At 45.0% G+C, this 19,191-nt stretch overlaps 1 protein-coding gene across 6 annotated transcripts in view; it reads left to right on the forward strand.

Moving 5' to 3' along the window:
- The window catches only part of LOC142497425 (CD209 antigen-like protein 2), a 39,961-nt gene that overhangs the window by 12,286 nt on the left and 8,484 nt on the right, over positions 1-19,191 (forward strand). For 3 of the 6 annotated variants that reach the window (XM_075605195.1, XM_075605193.1, XM_075605198.1), the window contains 2 exons: positions 13,436-13,513; positions 15,787-15,938. In XM_075605195.1, coding sequence (XP_075461310.1) covers positions 13,436-13,513; positions 15,787-15,938 — 230 coding nt within the window. The remainder of the gene's footprint in view (positions 1-13,435; positions 13,514-15,786; positions 15,939-19,191) is intronic. The other 3 variants (XM_075605199.1, XM_075605194.1, XM_075605196.1) reach the window with 2 other exon arrangements.

The following is a 19,191-nucleotide window of genomic DNA, read 5'->3' on the forward strand; positions in this document are numbered from 1 at the left end:
ACTCCTCGTATGTATTAATCACAAGTTTTCAATAAACGAAGAGACAGTATTTATCAGCGTGCAATAGGCACCTAAGCAGAGGGAAGAGAAACTCCTACCTGTGGCTGCAATAAAGGCTCCAGCGGGTAGTTGAAACGTTGGGCCAATAAAAGACCCTGTTTTGCATATTTTTGGTGTACCTATCCTTTTGTTATTTTTGTACAGTACCTTATAGGTACTCTGAAAGCAGCACACTCTCCAGTAGTCTGGTCAATACCATTACAGGTACAGTAAGTATGTGTCTCAATCACTTCACAATATATATATATATATATATATATATATATATATATATATATATATATATATATATGTATATATATATATATATGTATATATATATATATATGTATATATATATATATATATATAAATATATATAAAAGCAAAAAAATATAGCGCCAAAGTAGTACTGTGTTAAACTATTAATGAGTGAACTATAGTGACTATTAATATAAATTGAAAGTGTATATAGTGCTGTAAGTGTATATAGGATAGAGAAATACAAAATTAGATGACATATAACATATTACGATATTATCTATTAAACTATGCAATACAACACAACTAAAAAAAATATATAAGAAAAAGTGCAAAAAGTGCTTGAAAAAGAAAAAATGAATAAATAAAGTCCAACCAGTCCTTCAATAGTTAGTCCATAATAGGGGGTAATAGATGTAGACAAGGGGGTCTTCGGCTGCTCTCACACGGGATTAACCACCTCCACGGATATCTAAAAACAGAAAAAGAGAGAGCGCACGCCCCATAGCATAACACTGTATGTTTATTGTAAAAGGAGGGAAGGGGGGGGGGGGAAAGGAATCGCACTCACAAGATTAAAATGAATAAAAGGCACTTTGTGAATATATATCACCACCATCCGGTTCTGTGCAATAGAATAGCGTCTCTGTGGACTCCTTCAGGACTGCCAATCGAAATCACCGTTAACCGGATACCAGTGGCACCGTTTGCCATCTATTTGCTGTCCGGAACTCAGCTCTCCACTCCGAATGGCCGCTTCTAGTGTTCCCACGCTTGGTTTGGCCTCGTGCGCATGCGCAGCATCGTTGTGACGTAATTGCGCTCTCAGTATCCCTGACGCGTTTCGTCACCACCAGGCGACTTTCTCAAAGGGCTGATGGTGTATGGAATGAAGTCCTGCCCCTTTATAGCCAGTCCATTGCTAAGCAACCAGTAACAGGGTAATTGTTTAACCCGAATTATGCTGATAAGATGGTACTCATTGAAGATCCTTATATACAAGTATTATGTTTTTTAGATCCTTCCCGTATTATATGTTTATCCCCTCATATATTAGTCCTTACTCTGCCTTTATATAGTTAGTCATTTTAAGTATGTGCTTCAATGAGTACCACCTTATCAGCATAATACGGGTTAAACAATTACCCTGTTACTGGTTGCTTAGCAATGGACTGGCAATAAAGGGGCAGGACTTCATTCCATACACCATCAGCCCTTTGAGAAAGTCGCCTGGTGGTGACGAAATGCGTCAGGGATACTGAGAGCGCAATTACGTCATGTCGACGCTGCGCATGCGCACGAGGCCAAACCAAGCGTGGGAACACTAGAAGCGGCCATTCGGAGTGGAGAGCTGAGTTCCGGGCAGCAAATAGATGGCAAACGGCGCCACTGGTATCCGGTTAACGGTGATTTCGATTGGCAGTCCTGAAGGAGTCCACAGAGACGCTATTCCATTGCACAGAACCGGATGGTGGTGATATATATTCACAAACTGCCTTTTATTCATTTTAATCTTGTGAGTGCGATTCCTTTCCCCCCCCCTTCCCTCCTTTTACAATAAACATACAGTGTTATGCTATGGGACGTGCGCTCTCTTTCTTTTTCTGTTTATATATATATATATATATATATATATATATATATATATATATATAGTCATGTGGTAACCAGGGGGATCCTGATGACAAAAGACAGCACACCGCAGTAATAATCCAACAAGTGTGTATTGTGTACGGGGCCGCCAACGTTTCGGTCCTTGTAGAGGGACCTTCCTCTACGAGGACCGAAACGTTGGCGGCCCTGTGTTCACAATACACACTTTTTGGATTATTACTGCGGTGTGCTGTCTTTTGTCATCAGGATCCCCTGGTTACCACATGTTTATATGCTTCATATGGGACAAGCATCTGCCTTCTAACAAATGTTAGTGCAAACCTCTATACCAATGACAATATATATATATATATATATATATATATATATATATATATATATATATATATATATATATATATATATATATATATATATACATATTATACATATATATGAGAAAAAGAGAGGTGCACTCTCCTAGTGTAATAAAACGTAGACAATTTAATATGCAGTTAAAAACATCAATGGTTCACAAACGTTGGATATCAACAAGCATTTCTGAGTGCAATGCTCAATGGTTTGTCTCCATCACAGCTATAAAGGCTCCAGGTTGGGTCGGTGCACGAAGAGTTAAACTACAAGAGAACACAGGGACAAAGAGCAAGGCACAACAGATGCAGGAGCTCAAGGCTACAACAAGTTATGCTCAGCAATGACTGGGAGTAAGAACAGGGTACCTATGGGAAACAGGAACCAATGAGAGGGGGCAGAGCGGAGGCGCGGCCTCTGCGGAGGCAAGGATAGGTTGTAGGAGACAAGAGAACTTACTGAGACTTGCCACGCAGCTGGGGAGTGGTGCATATTGATACGTGCGCACGCCACGCTCGAGAGAAGCATAACGCATCCAGAAGGGGCAGGGCTAAGCTCTGTGGCACACCAGAAGAGCTGCGCGTGTGCGTGCACTCTGTAAGCAGAGCGGGGGTTCGTGCACACGCTGGTGCCAGAGTGGATGTCTGTGTTGTAACAGGTAAGGAGGGAACACGTCGCAAAGGACGTGTTCCCTGATTCCTTACAGATACCTATCGACAACGCTTCCGAGAAGAGCAGTATTTCCCAGGTATGCGACCCCAAGTTCTAGCCAAATGTATACGGGACTACTGCTGGCACTGGCCAAAACTAGAGACCTGCAGCTCCATCAAGGTCACTGGTCTGTGTGCCCACTATTATTAACCACCCATAATCAAAATTATATACAGTATTACAAAATCTAGTCTAGATTTGAGTGTGTTTTTATTGTGGTGGTGGTGGTGGGGGGGATGTTTGCAGTGTGTGTGTGTGTGTGTGTGTGTGTGTGTGTGTGTGTGTGTGTGTGTGTGTGTGTGTGTGTGTGTGTGTGTGTGTGTGTGTGTGTGTGTGTGTGTGTGTGTTTTAATGTGGGTGGGGTGTAGGTGTGTGTTTTTATTGTGGGGGTAGGTGTGTGTTATTTTTGGGGGGGAGCTGTTTGTGTGATCCTTGGGTGTGTGTGTTGAGTGTGTATGTTTCTTGTGGGAGATGTATGTGATTTTTTGCATTCTTTGGGGGGAGGTGTGAGTATGTGATTATACGGGGGAGGTGTGTGTGATTTATTTGGGGGGGAGATGTGTGAGATTTTTGGGGGGGAATGTGTCTGTAATTTTTTGGGGGGGTGAGCAAAAGAGGGGATGTTAGAAAGGTAAGAGTCGGGGTATTGGTGTAAGAGGGGGAAGAGTGGAGTGAGAGCAATAGAGAAGGGGAACACAGAAGAGGAGGGAGTGAGAGAGAGGGGTGCGTGAGTGTGAGATGATTAATTGGACTTTCTATTGCACGACTAGTGTGCAATGTAGATTCCATAGTTATACAGTATGCGGCCCCAGACAGATTACATTTTTATTAATGTAGCCCTCAACTAAAAAAGTTTGGACACCCTGTTCTAGTGCTATGACACTGTTAGAGATGAATGAGATGAATGACCCCCTCAAAAACGTGTGCTACAGAGTAAGGATGTTTCCATTGTAGAAATGTATCCAAAATGCCAATGTATATCCAGATTAGGAACGGAGTTGAATATGTCCAATGACTTAACCCCTAGTGTGGGGGACGGGTTGGCGAATTAAGCAAGAGAGGGATGACCGGGGGAGGTCTCTCGACTAGCACCGGACCCCTTCAGTAAATGTAACCGCACATGAAACCAATCCTCCTGGGGACACTCCGTAAGTGTTTAAGAATGAAATCACTTACTACAACTGGTATCCGGATACCCGTGCTCCGTGCTGTGTGTAGTCCATAGAAGGGAAATTTCTCACTAACGAGAAAGAAGAAACAGCGGGCACTGCTCGGCAATTATTGAGGCTGGACTGCGCTGGAGTAAAAAGTTATTTATTAACCATATACAAAATGGATAAAAAGGGAAGGTCCCCGCAGAAACTTTAACGCGTTTCACCCCTACGGGGCTTTGTCAAAGAGTGATTACTCTCGGTACACGACACATTCAAGTAACAGATCTAACCGGAAGTGACGTCACCACGCCGGATGTGTGGAATCCCCACAATGATCAGCTGAGGAGATCCCAACCACCGGCATGCAGAACAGCCACCCCAATCAGAACCCTGCCACTTGGACAAAAATGACAAAAAAGCTGTGTGTGCTGTGCACGCGCATAGTAAGTGAAACTTCTTTGACGTTTGTCACAGAAATTGTATTTGTATTGGTGATGTTTTAATTAAAAATCAAAATACAATTTCAGTGACAAAACGCAAATAAATTTGACTTATAATGCGCGTGCTCGGCACACATCCCCTGTAATAGCTATTTGCACTAAGTGTGAATTCCTTGTGTGTATGTGTCTCAGTCAGTGTGTGTTTGTGTCAGTGTGTGTGTATGTGTGTCAGTCAGTGTGTGTGTATGTGTGTCAGTCAGTGTGTGTGTGTCAGTGTGTGTGTGTGTGTGTCAGTCAGTGTGTATGTGTATCTGTGTCTGTCAGTGTGTATGTGTATCTGTGTCAGTCAGTGTGTGTGTGTGTGTGTGTGTGTGTGTGTGTGTGTGTGTGTGTGTGTGTGTGTGTGTGTGTGTGTGTGTGTGTGTGTGTATGTGTGTCAGTCAGTGTGTGTGTGTGTATGTGTGTCAGTCAGGGTGTGTGTATGTATGTGTGTCAGTCAGTGTGTGTGTGTGTGTGTGTGTGTGTGTGTGTGTGTGTGTGTGTGTGTGTGTGTGTATGTGTGTCAGTCAGTGTGTGTGTGTATGTATGTGTGTCAGTCAGAGTGTGGGTGTATGTGTGTCAGTCAGTGTGTGTATGTGTGTCAGCCAGTGCGTGTGTGTGTGTGTGTGTGTGTGTGTGTGTGTGTGTGTGTGTGTGTGTGTGTGTGTGTGTGTGTGTGTGTGTGTGTGTGTGTGTGTGTCAGTCAGTGCGTGTGTGTGTCAGTCAGGGTGGGTCAGTGTGTGTGTATGTGAGTCAGTGTGTGTGGGGAGGGGATGTGTGTGGTGTGTGTGGGGGGGGGGGTGGGTGTGTGTGTGGTGTGTGTGGGGGGGTGGGGGGGTGTGTGTGTGGGGGGGGTGTGGGGGGGTTAGTCAGTGTGTGTGGGGGTGGAGGTGGGTCAGTCAGTGTGCGTGGGGGTGGGTCAGTCAGTGTGCGTGGGGGTGGGTCAATCAGTGTGTGGGGGGTGTGGGTGGGTCAGTCAGTGTGTGGGGGGGTGTGGGTGGGTCAGTCAGTGTGCGGGGGGGGGTGGTTCAGTCAGTGTGCGGGGGGGGGGGGGATGGGTCAGTCAGTGTGCATGAGTCAGTGTGCGGGGGGGTGTGGGTGGGTCAGTCAGTGTGCGGGGGGGGGTGGGTGGGTCAGTCAGTGTGCGGGGGGGTGGGTCAGTCAGTGTGTGGGGGTGTGTGGGGGGGTCAGTCAGTGTGTGGGGGGGTATGGGTGGGTCAATCAGTGTGTGGGGGTGTGGGGGGGTCAGTCTGTGTGGGGGGGTGTGGGTGGGTCAGTCAGTGTGTGGGTGGGTGGGTCAGTCAGTGTGTGGGTGGGTCAGTCAGTGTGTGGGGGTGTGTGGGTGGGTCAGTCAGTGTGTGGGGGGGTGTGGGTGGGTCAGTCAGTGTGTGGGGGGTGTGGGGGGGTCAGTCAGTGTGTGGGGGTGTCAGTCAGTGTGTGTGTGGGTGGGTCAGTCAGTGTGTGGGTGGGTCAGTCAGTGTGTGGGTGGGTCAGTCAGTGTTTGGGTGGGTCAGTCAGTGTGTATGTGTCCAGCTGCAGCCAGGGGCGGGGTGTAACATTGCGCACCACCTCTATCCCCCCCCCCCATATGCAAATTCTGAGCGCGCACGCACACACACAGACACACACACAGAGACACACACACAGAGACACACACACACCCCGCACGCAATCTGCACACACACACCCCGCACGCAATCTGCACACACACACCTCCCGCGCGGGTACATGCGCCCGGCACGGGCATGAGTGAACGAGCCCTGTGCCGCGCGGGTTGCGCCCGGGTTTGCGCCGTGTGCCACCGCTTCCTGCGGGCACAAGGGGCCCGCGAACGCCCGCGGCAGTGAAAGGCTGAATGGCGCCGCTGCCAATGGCCGTGAGGAGCGTGTGGGTGGGACGACGCCGCTCCCAGCCGCTTCTGCGCATGTGTGGCATCCGTCAGCGGCGCCATCACAACTGCGCATGCGCGGCATTGCAGCGGTCGTGGAACAGTTGGGCCGTTAGGAGCGGCGGCGCGCCGCATATGTCAGCAGCTGGGTGTGTGGGGGGTGTGTGTGGGGGGGGTGCAGCGGCGATCAGGAGCGATGCCGGCGGCTGTCACCGCCGCCGCCGCATGTGACAGGGGACAGGGGACGTGTGAGCGGAGCGGCGTCCATTAGGTGACGTCACTTCCGTTTCACATTTCGCCCCCCATCTATCCAGTTTTGCTCTATCAGGACTAGGTGCCACGAAAGAAGTTTCACTTCAAAAAGACATGAATAATATAAAGAACATGAACAAACATATGAGTGATACTATAACAATGATTCTATTAAAAAGAAATTGTACAATACTAGTGACTATAGAAAAATGTTAAAAACCAAGTGAGGGACCGGGGACAACAACACAGCTGATATACATTCAAAATTAATTCCATAAATATTTATATTGAATTTTACTAGAGACATTCTAGAGGGTGTCAATAATAATATTACTGACATATACAATGGAAGACCCTAAGTATAAGGCAATGGTATCAATAGGAGAATATGCATGTATATAATTTCAGTTAATTTTTAATTATTTATAAAGTCAAGAACTCTCATTTTTAATGCATATTAAACTACAAATATGCTATGCAGGGCACAATAGAATATAGAACAGGAAATAGACACATGAAAGACATCGCAACATAAGAAACAATCATGGAACTCTAAAACGCAACACTAGCAATTATCAAGTTTCAGCTAGTGTGTGTTACAAGTTAGCCTCTAGCTCCATCTAAAGGAGAAAAGGAGATAAACCTAAAGAATGCCACAAAGTGTATATCCAATGTTACTACCGTATATCAAATTCCACAATTCATGAAACAATATAGACAAAGCAAAGATAGTATGATTGTATGTATGTATGTATTATGTCTTTATTTGTATAGCGCCATAAAATGTACATAGCGCTTCACAGTAGTAATACATGTCATATAAATAACAAATATAAATAACAGATCATGGGAATAAGTGCTTCAGACATACTGTAAAAGTAACATTAAGTAAGGAGTCCCTGCTCCGAGGAGCTTACAATCTAATTGGTAGGTAGGGAGAACGTACAGAGACAGTAGGAGGGAATACTAGTAAGTGCGTCTGCAGGGGGCCAAGCTTTGTGTCATGTGTCCATGATTATCCAGTGCTACTCATATGCTTCTTTAAGCAGATGTGTCTTAAGGTGGGTCTTAAAGGTGGATAGCGAGGGGGCTAGTCGGGTATTGAGGGGAAGGGCATTCCAGAGGTGTGGGGCAGAAAGTGAGAAAGGTTTAAGGCGGGAGAGAGCTTTAGATACAAAGGGGGTAGAAAGAAGACATCCTTGAGAAGAACGCAAGAGTCGTGATGGTGCATAGTGAGAAATTAGGGCTGAGATGTAATGAGGGGCAGAAGAATGTAAAGCTTTAAAAGTGAGCAGTAGAATTGAGTGTGAGATACGCGATTTAATCGGAAGCCAGGAGACGGATTTCAGCAGGGGAGACGCTGAGACAGATTTAGGAAAGAGTAGAGTGATTCTGGCAGCAGTGTTTAGGATAGATTGTAGGGGAGACAGGTGAGAGGTAGGAAGGCCGGACAGCAGGAGGTTGCAGTAATCGAGACGTGAGAGAATGAGGGCCTGAGTCAGAGTTTTGGCAGTTGAGTAACAGAGGAAAGGGCGTATCTTTGTGATATTGCGGAGGAAAAAGCGACAAGTTTTAGAAACGTTTTGAATATGAGAGGAGAATGAGAGAGAGGAATCAAGTGTGACCCCTAGGCAGCGTGCTTGGGCTACTGGGTGAATGATCGTATTTCCAATAGCAATGTGGAAGGATGTAGTAGGGCCAGGTTTGGGAAGTAGTATAAGGAGCTCTGTTTTTGCCATGTTAAGTTTCAGTCGGCGGATGGCCATCCAGGATGATATTCCAGAGAGGCATTCAGAAACTTTGGTCTGTATAGCAGGTGTAAGGTCAGGGGTTGAAAGGTAAATTTGTGTGTCGTCAGCATAGAGGTGATATTTAAACCCAAAAGATGTGATTAGGTTACCTAGAGAGAGTGTGTAGAGAGAAAAGAGAAGGGGTCCCAGGACAGAGCCCTGGGGTACCCCCACAGAGAGATCAATAGAGGAGGAGGAGGTGTTAGCAAAAGAGACACTGAAAGTACGATGGGAGAGGTAAGAGGAGATCCAGGATAAAGCTTTGTTCCGAATACCAAGAGTATGGAGAATGTGAAGGAGAAGAGGGTGATCCACGGTGTCGAATGCTGCAGAGAGGTCGAGTAATATGAGCAGAGTGTAATGACCTCTGTCTTTGGCAGCGTGGAGGTCGTCAGTTATTTTAGTGAGGGCTGTTTCAGTAGAGTGAGCAGTGCGGAAGCCAGATTGTAGAGGGTCTAGTACAGAATAGGTGTTGAGAAAGTGTAGCAATCGAGAGAATACAAGACGTTCAATGAGTTTGGAGGCAAAAGGCAGGAGGGAGACAGGTCGATAGTTAGAAGGACAGGTAGGGTCAAGCTTGCTGTTTTTGAGTAATGGTATAACGGTTGCATGCTTGAAGGATGAAGGAAAGGTACCAGAGTAGAGGGAAGAGTTAAAGATCTGTGTGAGCATAGGGATTATAGAAGGAGCAAGAGGTTTTAGGAGATGGGAGGGAATGGGATCAAGAGGGCAAGTGGTAGAGGGAGAAGAGGAGATCAGCAGTGATACATCCTCCTCCGAGATAGCAGAAAAAGAGTCAAGAAAGACAGGTGGAGAGTTGGGAAGCATTGTGGGATGGGAGGAGGCAACAGATGGGATGTTCTGCCGTATGGACTCCACCTTTTTCTTAAAAAAGTCAGCAAAGTCCTGAGGTGAGATGGAGGAAGAAGAGGAGGCAGCTGAGGGTGGTCTGAGTAGAGAGTCAAAGACAGAAAAGAGACGGCGTGGGTTAGACTTATGTGTGTTGATTAGTGATGAAAAGTAGGTTAAGTAATTAGTAAAAAGTAGTTGTAATACATGAGAGGTACTTTTGGTCGCACATAACTGATTTACCTATAGAAAATGTTTGATCCCCCAATCAACGTTAATACCATTAGGTGTTAAGGTATCCATGGTGAAAATCCAGAACATTTCTTTTTTATTTAAAATGCTCTGGCGATCACCACGTCTGGAAGGGAGGGGGACATGCTCAATGCCACAAAATGTAAATAAATCTAGTTTGCCCAATGGGCACTCAACAGTCGCGAGACACTTTGTTGAGTGCCCATTGGGCAAACTAGATTTTTGCTTTGGCTATATTGTTTCATGAATTGTGGACTTTGATACTGTATAGTAACATTGGATACACTTTGTGGCATTCTTTAGGTTATCTCCTTTTCTCCTTTAGATGGAGCTAGAGGCTAACTTGTAACACACACTAGCTGAAACTTGATAATTCCTAGTGTTGCGTTTTAGAGTTCCATGATTGTTTCTTATGTTGCGATGTCTTTCATGTGTCTATTTCCTGTTCTATATTCTATTGTGCCCTGCATAGCATATTTGTAGGTTAATATGCATTAAAAATGAGAGTTCTTGACTTTATAAATAATTAAAAATTAACTGAAATTATATACATGCATATTCTCCTATTGATACCATTGACTTATACTTAGGGTCTTTCATTGTATATATGTCAGTAATATTATTATTGACACCCTGTAGAATGTCTCTAGTAAAATTCAATATAAACATTTATGGAATTAATTTTGAATGTATATCAGCTGTGTTGTTGTCCCCGGTCCCCCACTTGGTTTTTAAACCTTTTCTATAGTCACTAGTATAGTACAATTTCTTTTTAATATAATCATTGTTATAGTATCACTCATATGTTTGTTCATGTTCTTTATATTATTTATGTCTTTTTTTGTCATTTTTGTCCAAGTGGCAGGGTTCTGATTGGGGTGGCTGTTCTGCATGCCGGTGGTTGGAATCTCCTCAGCTGATCATTGTGGGGATTCCACACATCCGGCGTGGTGACGTCACTTCCGGTTAGATCTGTTACTTGAATGTGTTGTGTACCGAGAGTAATCACTCTTTGACAAAGCCCCTTAGGGGTGAAACGTGTTAGAGTTACTGCGGGGGACCTTCCATTTTTAACCATTTTGCATATGGTTAAAAAATAACTTTTTACTCCACGCAGTCCAGCCTCAATAATTGCCATGCAGTGCCAGCTGGTATGACAATGTTACCTAGTTCCTTCTTGTAAAGACAAACTAAAGTGTGTGTGCTACTAAAGCACATTGTTACAGGCTTGGAAGGATACTGTAGCTATTTAAATTATCACCAGCATGTAAAGTTTAAACCATGTTATTTTAAAAGCGAAAAATAGAACAAAAGTTTAACATTGATATTAAATATCCATTTTTTCGTGAAGAGGGACATCTAGTGGATAGAGTACGTATTGCCAAAGGAATTTTAGATCTCTTTACTGCATTATACATTAATCATTGTGGCAGTGGTAATGTGTGATGAAAGGTGCAATAATATCTGTTATAGATATATAACTCCATTATGTACAGTAGTATACACCATACATTCCAGATTAACCCTTGTAAAAATACCAAATGAGCAGAAAAATGTGTTCCACACTTCCCCCAAATCTTCTCCATTAACCCCATTGTTGAATATATCACTGGTTAAACTGTGAGTGAGGAGCAGGTAGGTAGCTTGGTTGCTGTTAGTCAGGAGCAGGTAGGTAGATGGGTAACAGTTAGAAGGGGAAGCAGGGATAAGAGGAAGAGGCAGGCCAGTTCTGAGCTGATCCATCCCAATAGATTTGCCATATTGAGTTAAGATATTGGGCGTGTTAAGGCAGAAATGGCAAGGATGGGGTTGACTGATTCCTCTAGCAGCCAGGGCAATAGTTCCTCCAGCACACAGGGTCTCAGGATGCTCAGATACCAAGAAAGATTGTGGTGGTAAGGGACTCCATTATTAGGAAGGTATATAGGGCAATCTGTTGCCATGACCGCATAAACTGAACAGTTTGTTGTCTCCCGGGTGATCAGTTCGGCCCATTGTGAATTGGGTAGACAGATTGTTGGGAGTGGCTGAGGCTGACCCTGCGGTGTTGGTACACAATGGCACCAATGACAAAGTTAGAGAAAGATGGAAGGTCCAAATGGATGATTTCAGGGATCTACTGTAGGCCAAAAACTTAAGGCAAGGACCTTCAATACAGATGTAGCAGACGTAACTGCACCGGCTGGCGTACCACAACAGGTGATATAGTGTGTTAAACCCCGCCCTCTTTTCACATATGTCTGATTCAATACAATGTTCACTTCTCCAGCTGACATGTGCATATCCTCAAGCCACGCACTAGCAGGGGCAGTAATGTCTGCTAAATCTGTATTGGTGACTTCTGAAAGATATGCCGATACATTATTCTTAGTATTTTGCATAGCTAACAGATGTCTTCAGCAGCTTAGTTAACTCAGGTCTGATGGTTTATTGCAGGGGTGCACAAACCTTTCTCCCTGTGCCCCCTTGCTCGGCTCAGGCGTCAAATGGTGCGGCGGGGTCAACGTGTTGCTGGAAGCCAAGATAGGAGAAGTTACAGAGGCCTCACGCGATCCCCGGCATTTAATTAAAATGCCTTCTGGAGGTGCAACCGCCGTGCCCCTACCCCCCCCCCCCCCCCCAGTTTGTGCACCCCGGATTATTGCACACACTAAAATGGACACAAATAAATGCGTCACTATAGATTATACATTTCCTATTGTTGAGCCAAATAATTCTCCATGGCTCTTATTTTAAAAGGTTAGATGTGAGGAAGCACACCGTTAACATGGCGTTAACTTCCATTTCAAATCTGTTCACTAATAATGATTAAACCAGAGTATGTCAATTAGTATAGTCTGTGGCAAGGCTACTAAAAGCTCAGAACAGAGAGACACAAATTGTATATAAAAAAATAATTAATGGTGATGTGGACAACTGAGGAAATCTGTGAGGGGGAATGAAAACGTGGGTGTCAAAATATGTTGCTTGAAGAGGTGACCAAGGACAGCATGTGGCAGAAACGGAGATCCAATGGACACCGCTACCTGGGATGCATATAAACCGGAGACAAAAATACCTGCTTGAATCCCTCTTGTAGCGCTCCATTTTCAATGCCTCAGTCCAGCAAGCAGCATTGGCGTCGTCGTCTCTAATTCAGCTGCGTCTCCTCACCCAAACTCTCTTGAGCTCCCGAGTGCCGGTAGTGCACGTGATCACTTCCGGTCCGTCCGGTATAGGCTCCCTTCTCTCCGCTGTGTCCACGGAAACATCCGATAGCACACACAGACTCCCATGTGGCGTACCCTCCTTCACTCAGCGCATCATTCCAATCGAAAGGCAATGCAAGTAGAAAGATGGATTGGAAACAGACTGCAACGTCCAAGAAGCACTATCAGCTCCCCAGAAGTGAAAAATTAAAATTCGTTTATTGGACTACATAAAAATGAAAAAGGACAAACAAAATACAAAAAACACACAACCTCCTACGCGTTTCAGGCTCTAAGAGCCCTTTCTCTTGAGAAAGGGCTCTTAGAGCCTGAAACGCATAGGAGGTTGTGTGTTTTTTGTATTTTGTTTATCCTTTTTCATTTTTATGTAGTCCAATAAACGAATTTTAATTTTTCACTACTGGGGAGCTGATGGTGCTTCTTGGACGTTGCAGTCTGTTTCCAATCCATCTTTCTACTTGCTTATGTCAATTAGTAAATAAGAATACTACAAATCTAAATAAATGTATATACAATGGCACATAAAAGATAACCACTACACTGCAATCTGCCTTGGTTTTTTATATATACATATTTTTCACTTTAGAGATGAATTATCCAACCTGCCCAGAAAGGATAACAGTGGACAATGAAACCCAACTGCTTAAAGTGTCTACCGGTAATGGTAATTATTCTTAATAAAGATTGTAATCCGAAAAAAATTATAGTGATCTAAAAAATGAATTATCCACTGCACACTTCAATTTAACATTCATGATGCCCTTCAAGAGGTGATTGTTACATGCTGTGTTTCCCCTTGGGTCCTTTCAAGCAGCAACCCCTCTCCTCTATGAAAATAAAGAAGAATGTTGTTTTTAAATGTAATACTCAAATCTAAGTGATAACAGTGTTTAAGGCATAACCCTACCTGGAAATGCTAGCTGAGCTATGGTGCATGAGTTTTCCTACTACCATACTGATATGTGAGTGCATTTCCTGTACTAATACTAGCACGTTTTCTTATTCACATTGACTTATCTTTTGTGCATAACTGCTGATGAGCAGTGTTCATGTTCTAATAGGTAAGGAGTTTATTCAATATTATCCAATAGACCAATGCACTACTAAAGCCGTGTTTATAGTGGCGGCGACGCTACGTCGCCCGAAAACAAATGCATTGTCACCGGTGCAAGCGCTTATAGGAAGCGCGACGGCGACGAGGCGATGCTATTTTTGGTAGCCATAAATATTTGATTTTTCAGGGGCTGTCACCTCATGTGACAGCCCTTGAACCAATCTGTAGCCTGATCTCTGCAACGCCGCGGCAAAGCGAAATACTACTTTTGCTTGCGGCGAGGGTGATGTCAGGTGTCGCGTTGCCGTCGCCGGCACTATAAGCGCGGCATAAGAAGTCTAATATTACATACCAAGTGTATGTTATGATCACCATATGGCTAATTGTACTATGATGATCACGATAACAACATAGATTAGGCTGACAAAATACACTATATGGTCCCTAAGTCCATTTATTCGCAGTGCAAACATAAGGGTGTATATCCACTGGTCCCTTTCACATTCCTTATCTATGTTGGTCTACTCTTAGTACCACATTGAACTATATAAGTCACAAACTCCAAACACTTTTAAGATCATCAGAGCTCTTATAGCACTGACCACATGATCACAGTCACAGCCAGTGCTGTTTGATTTTAACACCCATTATTTTATATTCGTTTGACATTAAAAATATTTTTAGCTAACTCATAAATCAATTAGTGAATGAGTGCTCTGAAACTAGGTTTTCTGTTTCTGTTTCTGTGTACAAGTTAGAGAGTTTACAGCCAAACTCTTCAGAACATTATCTCTGAGAGATCATACAGCTTTGTAATTGCCACTGCATTCATTACTGCAGTACTCTTCAGATCATCATCACAATTGATTGTAGAAGCATCTATGCTAACAAGTGAAACTGGTTAGTTAGTTAATTAGTTAGTTAGCGTTGCAATCAGTTATCCCAAGCACATTGTCTGGCTCCAGGTCCTAAAGGGTGGTAGGAATCACTGAGGGAGAAAGGGGGAGAAGAGGTTGGTAAAGAGGAGCGGGACTGGTATTGATGTGCAGGTTGTGTGAAGCCGGGTGTGACGTCATAGCCACGCCCACCTGTCGCTCACAGCACAGACCCGTACACACAAAAAGTGTGCGTCACGTGCACGAGCATTCACACGCGCGCACGCATGTGCGAGTGCGGCAACTATAAAACAAGCCTTAGACTCGGCTCTCCCTTGTTACGTCTTCAGAGGATGTTGCTTACTGCCTACTGCAGTAGATTACAAGCTGGGACTCTTCCTTTTCTGAGTGTGTTTATATGTATCATCTCAGTTACAGCACCACCCTTACACTTAAGAGTTTGAGTGAGGGTATCTAAAAGTATATCAACTCACTATATTGTCATCATTAACTCTTATTGCAGCAGTAATGAAGAAAGCATGTTTTGTAACAAAAAGGGAGAAAGTAATATTTGGTTTCCTTGACAAACACAACATTGGTACTGTTTTTTATTATCATAATGTTCATTCATTGTAGGTTGCGACACAACATTAGAGTCCTATAAACAATACATTAAATTATACAGTGGTTTCCAAACATTGTTCTTAAAGTGTACTCCAACTACTTCAGCTACAATTGGTACATATTATGTGACTCACAGATACATAATTTGTATATTTTGTATTCTCATATTTCATTTTGTTGCCCTGGTCACCCGCACATATTTAGCCAAGAGCAGAAAAGTTAACTAAGTGCAGGAATATGTGTCAGTAAATAATGTACAACATTTGGTCTCCGTATAAATAAGATATTTATCTTACAGATTAGTTTTCATTATGTTAGAAACTTATTTGCTAATCAATGTTTTCCTGCAAATATATTTATCTTAAAACCATGGTATTTTCACAGAATATAGATGTGAATATTGCTCTGAGAACTGGATACTTTTCAGTAGGAAATGTTATTTCTTGTCTCTGAATCTCATGAATCAGACTGGAAGCACGGGAAACTGCAAGAAAATGGGATCATTCCTGACTAAAATTCAGAACACAGAGGAAGAGGTAACATACGTTTATTACTATACATTAAGTGAGTCAGTAGGTGATATCAGCACTATTACATTGTAATAACTTTTGTATCAACTTTTTGGCATTCATTATAAAAACAAGACATATCAAACACATGGTGATGAATTAGGCTGAGTCCATGGTCAGCGCTTATCCGCTGACCCGCGCTGAGGCGCGTTGACGCTTGTCAGTGAGCCCCTGCAGCCGCAATGAGAGTGGCTTTAGCAGGGGCTCGTGCACGCTTCCGCAGGCGTGCGGAAGTGTAGCCAACAAGAATTTTTTAGTTTAAGCGCTCACGGGAGCGCAGGGCCAGTCACGTGAGCGGTTCGCCCAATGAGGGTGAACCAGCTCCGTGAGTCACTGGTCCGCCCCCCAACACACCCCCGGACTAAGGCCAGGGAAAGCACCCGCTTTCCCTCAGCCTCCGTGTGCCTCCGCATGGCTGAATTCTCTATGGACTCAGCCTTAGATTTCTTTGCCAATAAAAATGCACTTGATGCCAAATACAGAGGTCATTACACTTTGCTCATATTACTCGACCTCTCTGCAGCATTTAACACCGTGGACCACCCTCTTCTCCTTCATATTCTCCATACTCTAGCCCGCAGACCAGACACGCCCCTGAGCTGAAGGGGGAAGTGGTAATACACGCACCCGCAGCAAAGGGAGCGTGTCCGGAGTGTGGTATGAAGCGTTGCCAGGCCAGGTGTAGTAAGGTAGACAATACTTGCCGGTACCGGTTGTAGAGATAGAGTGAATGATGCCTTGCCGAAGTCAGGGAGTGGAGAGTGGAGATAAGTCGTAGTCCAAGCCATGTTCAAGGGGTTACCAGAGTGAGCGTTGTCCAAGGAGTGCCGAGATCGAGAGCCAGAGGGGGTAGTCGTATGAGCTGCGTCAGAACCTGTGAAAGCACTGAGAGATTCCAGAAGTACTTCCATACAGAGACTATGTTGAGCAAAGACTGAGAGCAGAGAGGAGCTAGATAAAGCAGGAAGGTCCAATAAGGAACGGAGGCGGGACAGGAAGAGCTACAGGGAGACACTGCAGATTGGTGCAGGCATAACAGGCCAGGTGAGTCTTGTTAGTAACCTGAGTATGCCTGTGCAGTGTGCGGGGGCGGAGCCTGAGGTCCGGGGGATGGGAATAAAAGTGTGCAGACTGAGCGTGCTCTGTAACTCGTGTACGCGTGTGAACCGAGCCAGTTGATGGTGCAGGTGTGCGTGCAGGAGGGCGTGGGTGCGCCCGGCGCTGAGCAGAGGAATCGCCGAGGGGAGTGATCCCGTGATGGCTGCAGGGGCGAGGAGCCATGGAGGCCGGTAAGGCAGGATTGTTTTGTGTGTCCAGGGGCTCCCTGCAGGGAGGGAGTGCTCTATGTGGGGAGCGAGGAGAACGCCGATTCCTGACAGTACCCCCCTCTTCAGGAACGGCCTCAGGACTTTTTCCTGAAGGACTTAAGAAGGGCCGGTGCATGAATGTCCTTTGAAGGTACCCAGGATCTCTCTTCAGGGCCAAAGCCCTTCCACTGCACCAAGAACTGGAGCTGACCCCTGGATAAGCGAGGATCCAAAAGAGAGTGAACTTCGTATTCCTCGTTATTTTGTACAGTAATGGGATCCGGTTTACGAGTCTGATCCGGAAAGAAGTGACTGGAGAAAAATGGTTTTAAGAGGGACACATGAAAGACATTGGGAATCTTCATACTGGGTGGTAGTTGGAGCCGGTATGCCACGGGATTGATTTGTTCACAAATAGGGAAGGGACCCAGGAACTTAGGTGCCAGTTTAGGAGATGGTACCTTGAGGTGGATATTCCTAGAGGATAGCCATACCAAATCCCCTGGTTTGTAACTGGGCGCCGAACGACGACGACGATCGGCCTGTAGTTTCAATCTGCGGGAGGAGTTGAGAAGGGTAGACTGAATCCTGGACCATGCGGTTTGGAGGGAAGAAATGCGTTCATCTACGGCTGGAACTCCAGAAGGAATGTTGGGGATGGGAAGACAGGGAGGGTGGAACCCATAATTTATAAAGAGGGGCGACTCTCGGGTGGACTCGTTTTTTGCAGAATTGACGGCATACTCTGCCCAAGAGAGGAGTTGAGCCCAATCATCCTGGAAATCGGATATAAAACATCTCAGGTACTTCTCCAGGGATTGATTGATTCTCTCCGTTTGTCTATTGGATGCCCAATCTCTTTTTGAAAGCTCTCCAATATTTGGATACGAACTGAGAACCTCTGTCAGATACAATGGACGAAGGGATCCCATGAATCCGGAAAATCTGCTCCGTAAAGATATCAGCAAGGGCGGGGGAGGTGGGTAATCCTTTAAGTGGAATGAAAAGGGACATCTTCGAGAACCTGTCCACGACCACCAAGATAGTGTTCATTCCTCTGGACCTGGGCAACTCCACGATGAAGTCCATAGAAATGTGGGACATGGGGCGGTCGGGAACTGGAAGGGGTAACAGAAAACCCTGAGGCTTTTCACGGAGAGTCTTGCTTTGAGCGCACGTGGGGCATGCGCGGGTAAACTCCAGAATATCTTGAGACATCCTTGGCCACCAGAAATTCCGACGAATAAGATCAGTAGTCTTCTTAAAACCTGGATGACCTGCAGATTTAGAGGAGTGACCCCAAGACCGGACCTCTGGAACAAATTTGGATGGTACAAAGAGTTTGTTGTCGGGAACAACCAAGTCCTTGGGAATGCGTCTCTGGGAGTGCAAAATCTTGTCAAGATTCTTGAAAGAAGACGTGGCGAGAATCCTCTCATGTGGAAGGATAGTCTCCAAAGATTCCTCTGGCCTCTCTTCAGAAGAATGTATTCGGGAGAGTGCGTCTGCCTTTACGTTCTTGGTCCCGGGGATATAGGAAAGGTGAAAATCGAATCGAGAAAAAAAAAGAGCCGAACGAGCCTGTCGTGGACCAAGGCGTCGAGCGTTCTCTATGTAAAGAAGGTTCTTGTGGTAAGTGAGAATAGTAAACGGCTCTTTCGACCCCTCCAGCAGGTGTCTCCACTCTTGAAGAGCCATCTTCACGGCCAGAAGTTCCCTGTTACCCACGTCATAGTTCCTCTCAGCAGACGAGAATTTCTTGGAAAAATATGCACAGGGATGTAACTTATCTTGGGGCGTGGGTCTCTGGGAAAGAACGGCACCCGCGCCGCAATCAGAAGCGTCGACCTCCAGGACGAAGGGAAGTTCGATGTTGGGATGACGGAGAATAGGTGCGGATATAAAGGCTTCCT

The sequence above is a fragment of the Ascaphus truei genome, chromosome 6, assembly GCF_040206685.1.
Source record: "Ascaphus truei isolate aAscTru1 chromosome 6, aAscTru1.hap1, whole genome shotgun sequence".
Taxonomy (NCBI): Eukaryota; Metazoa; Chordata; class Amphibia; order Anura; family Ascaphidae; genus Ascaphus; species Ascaphus truei.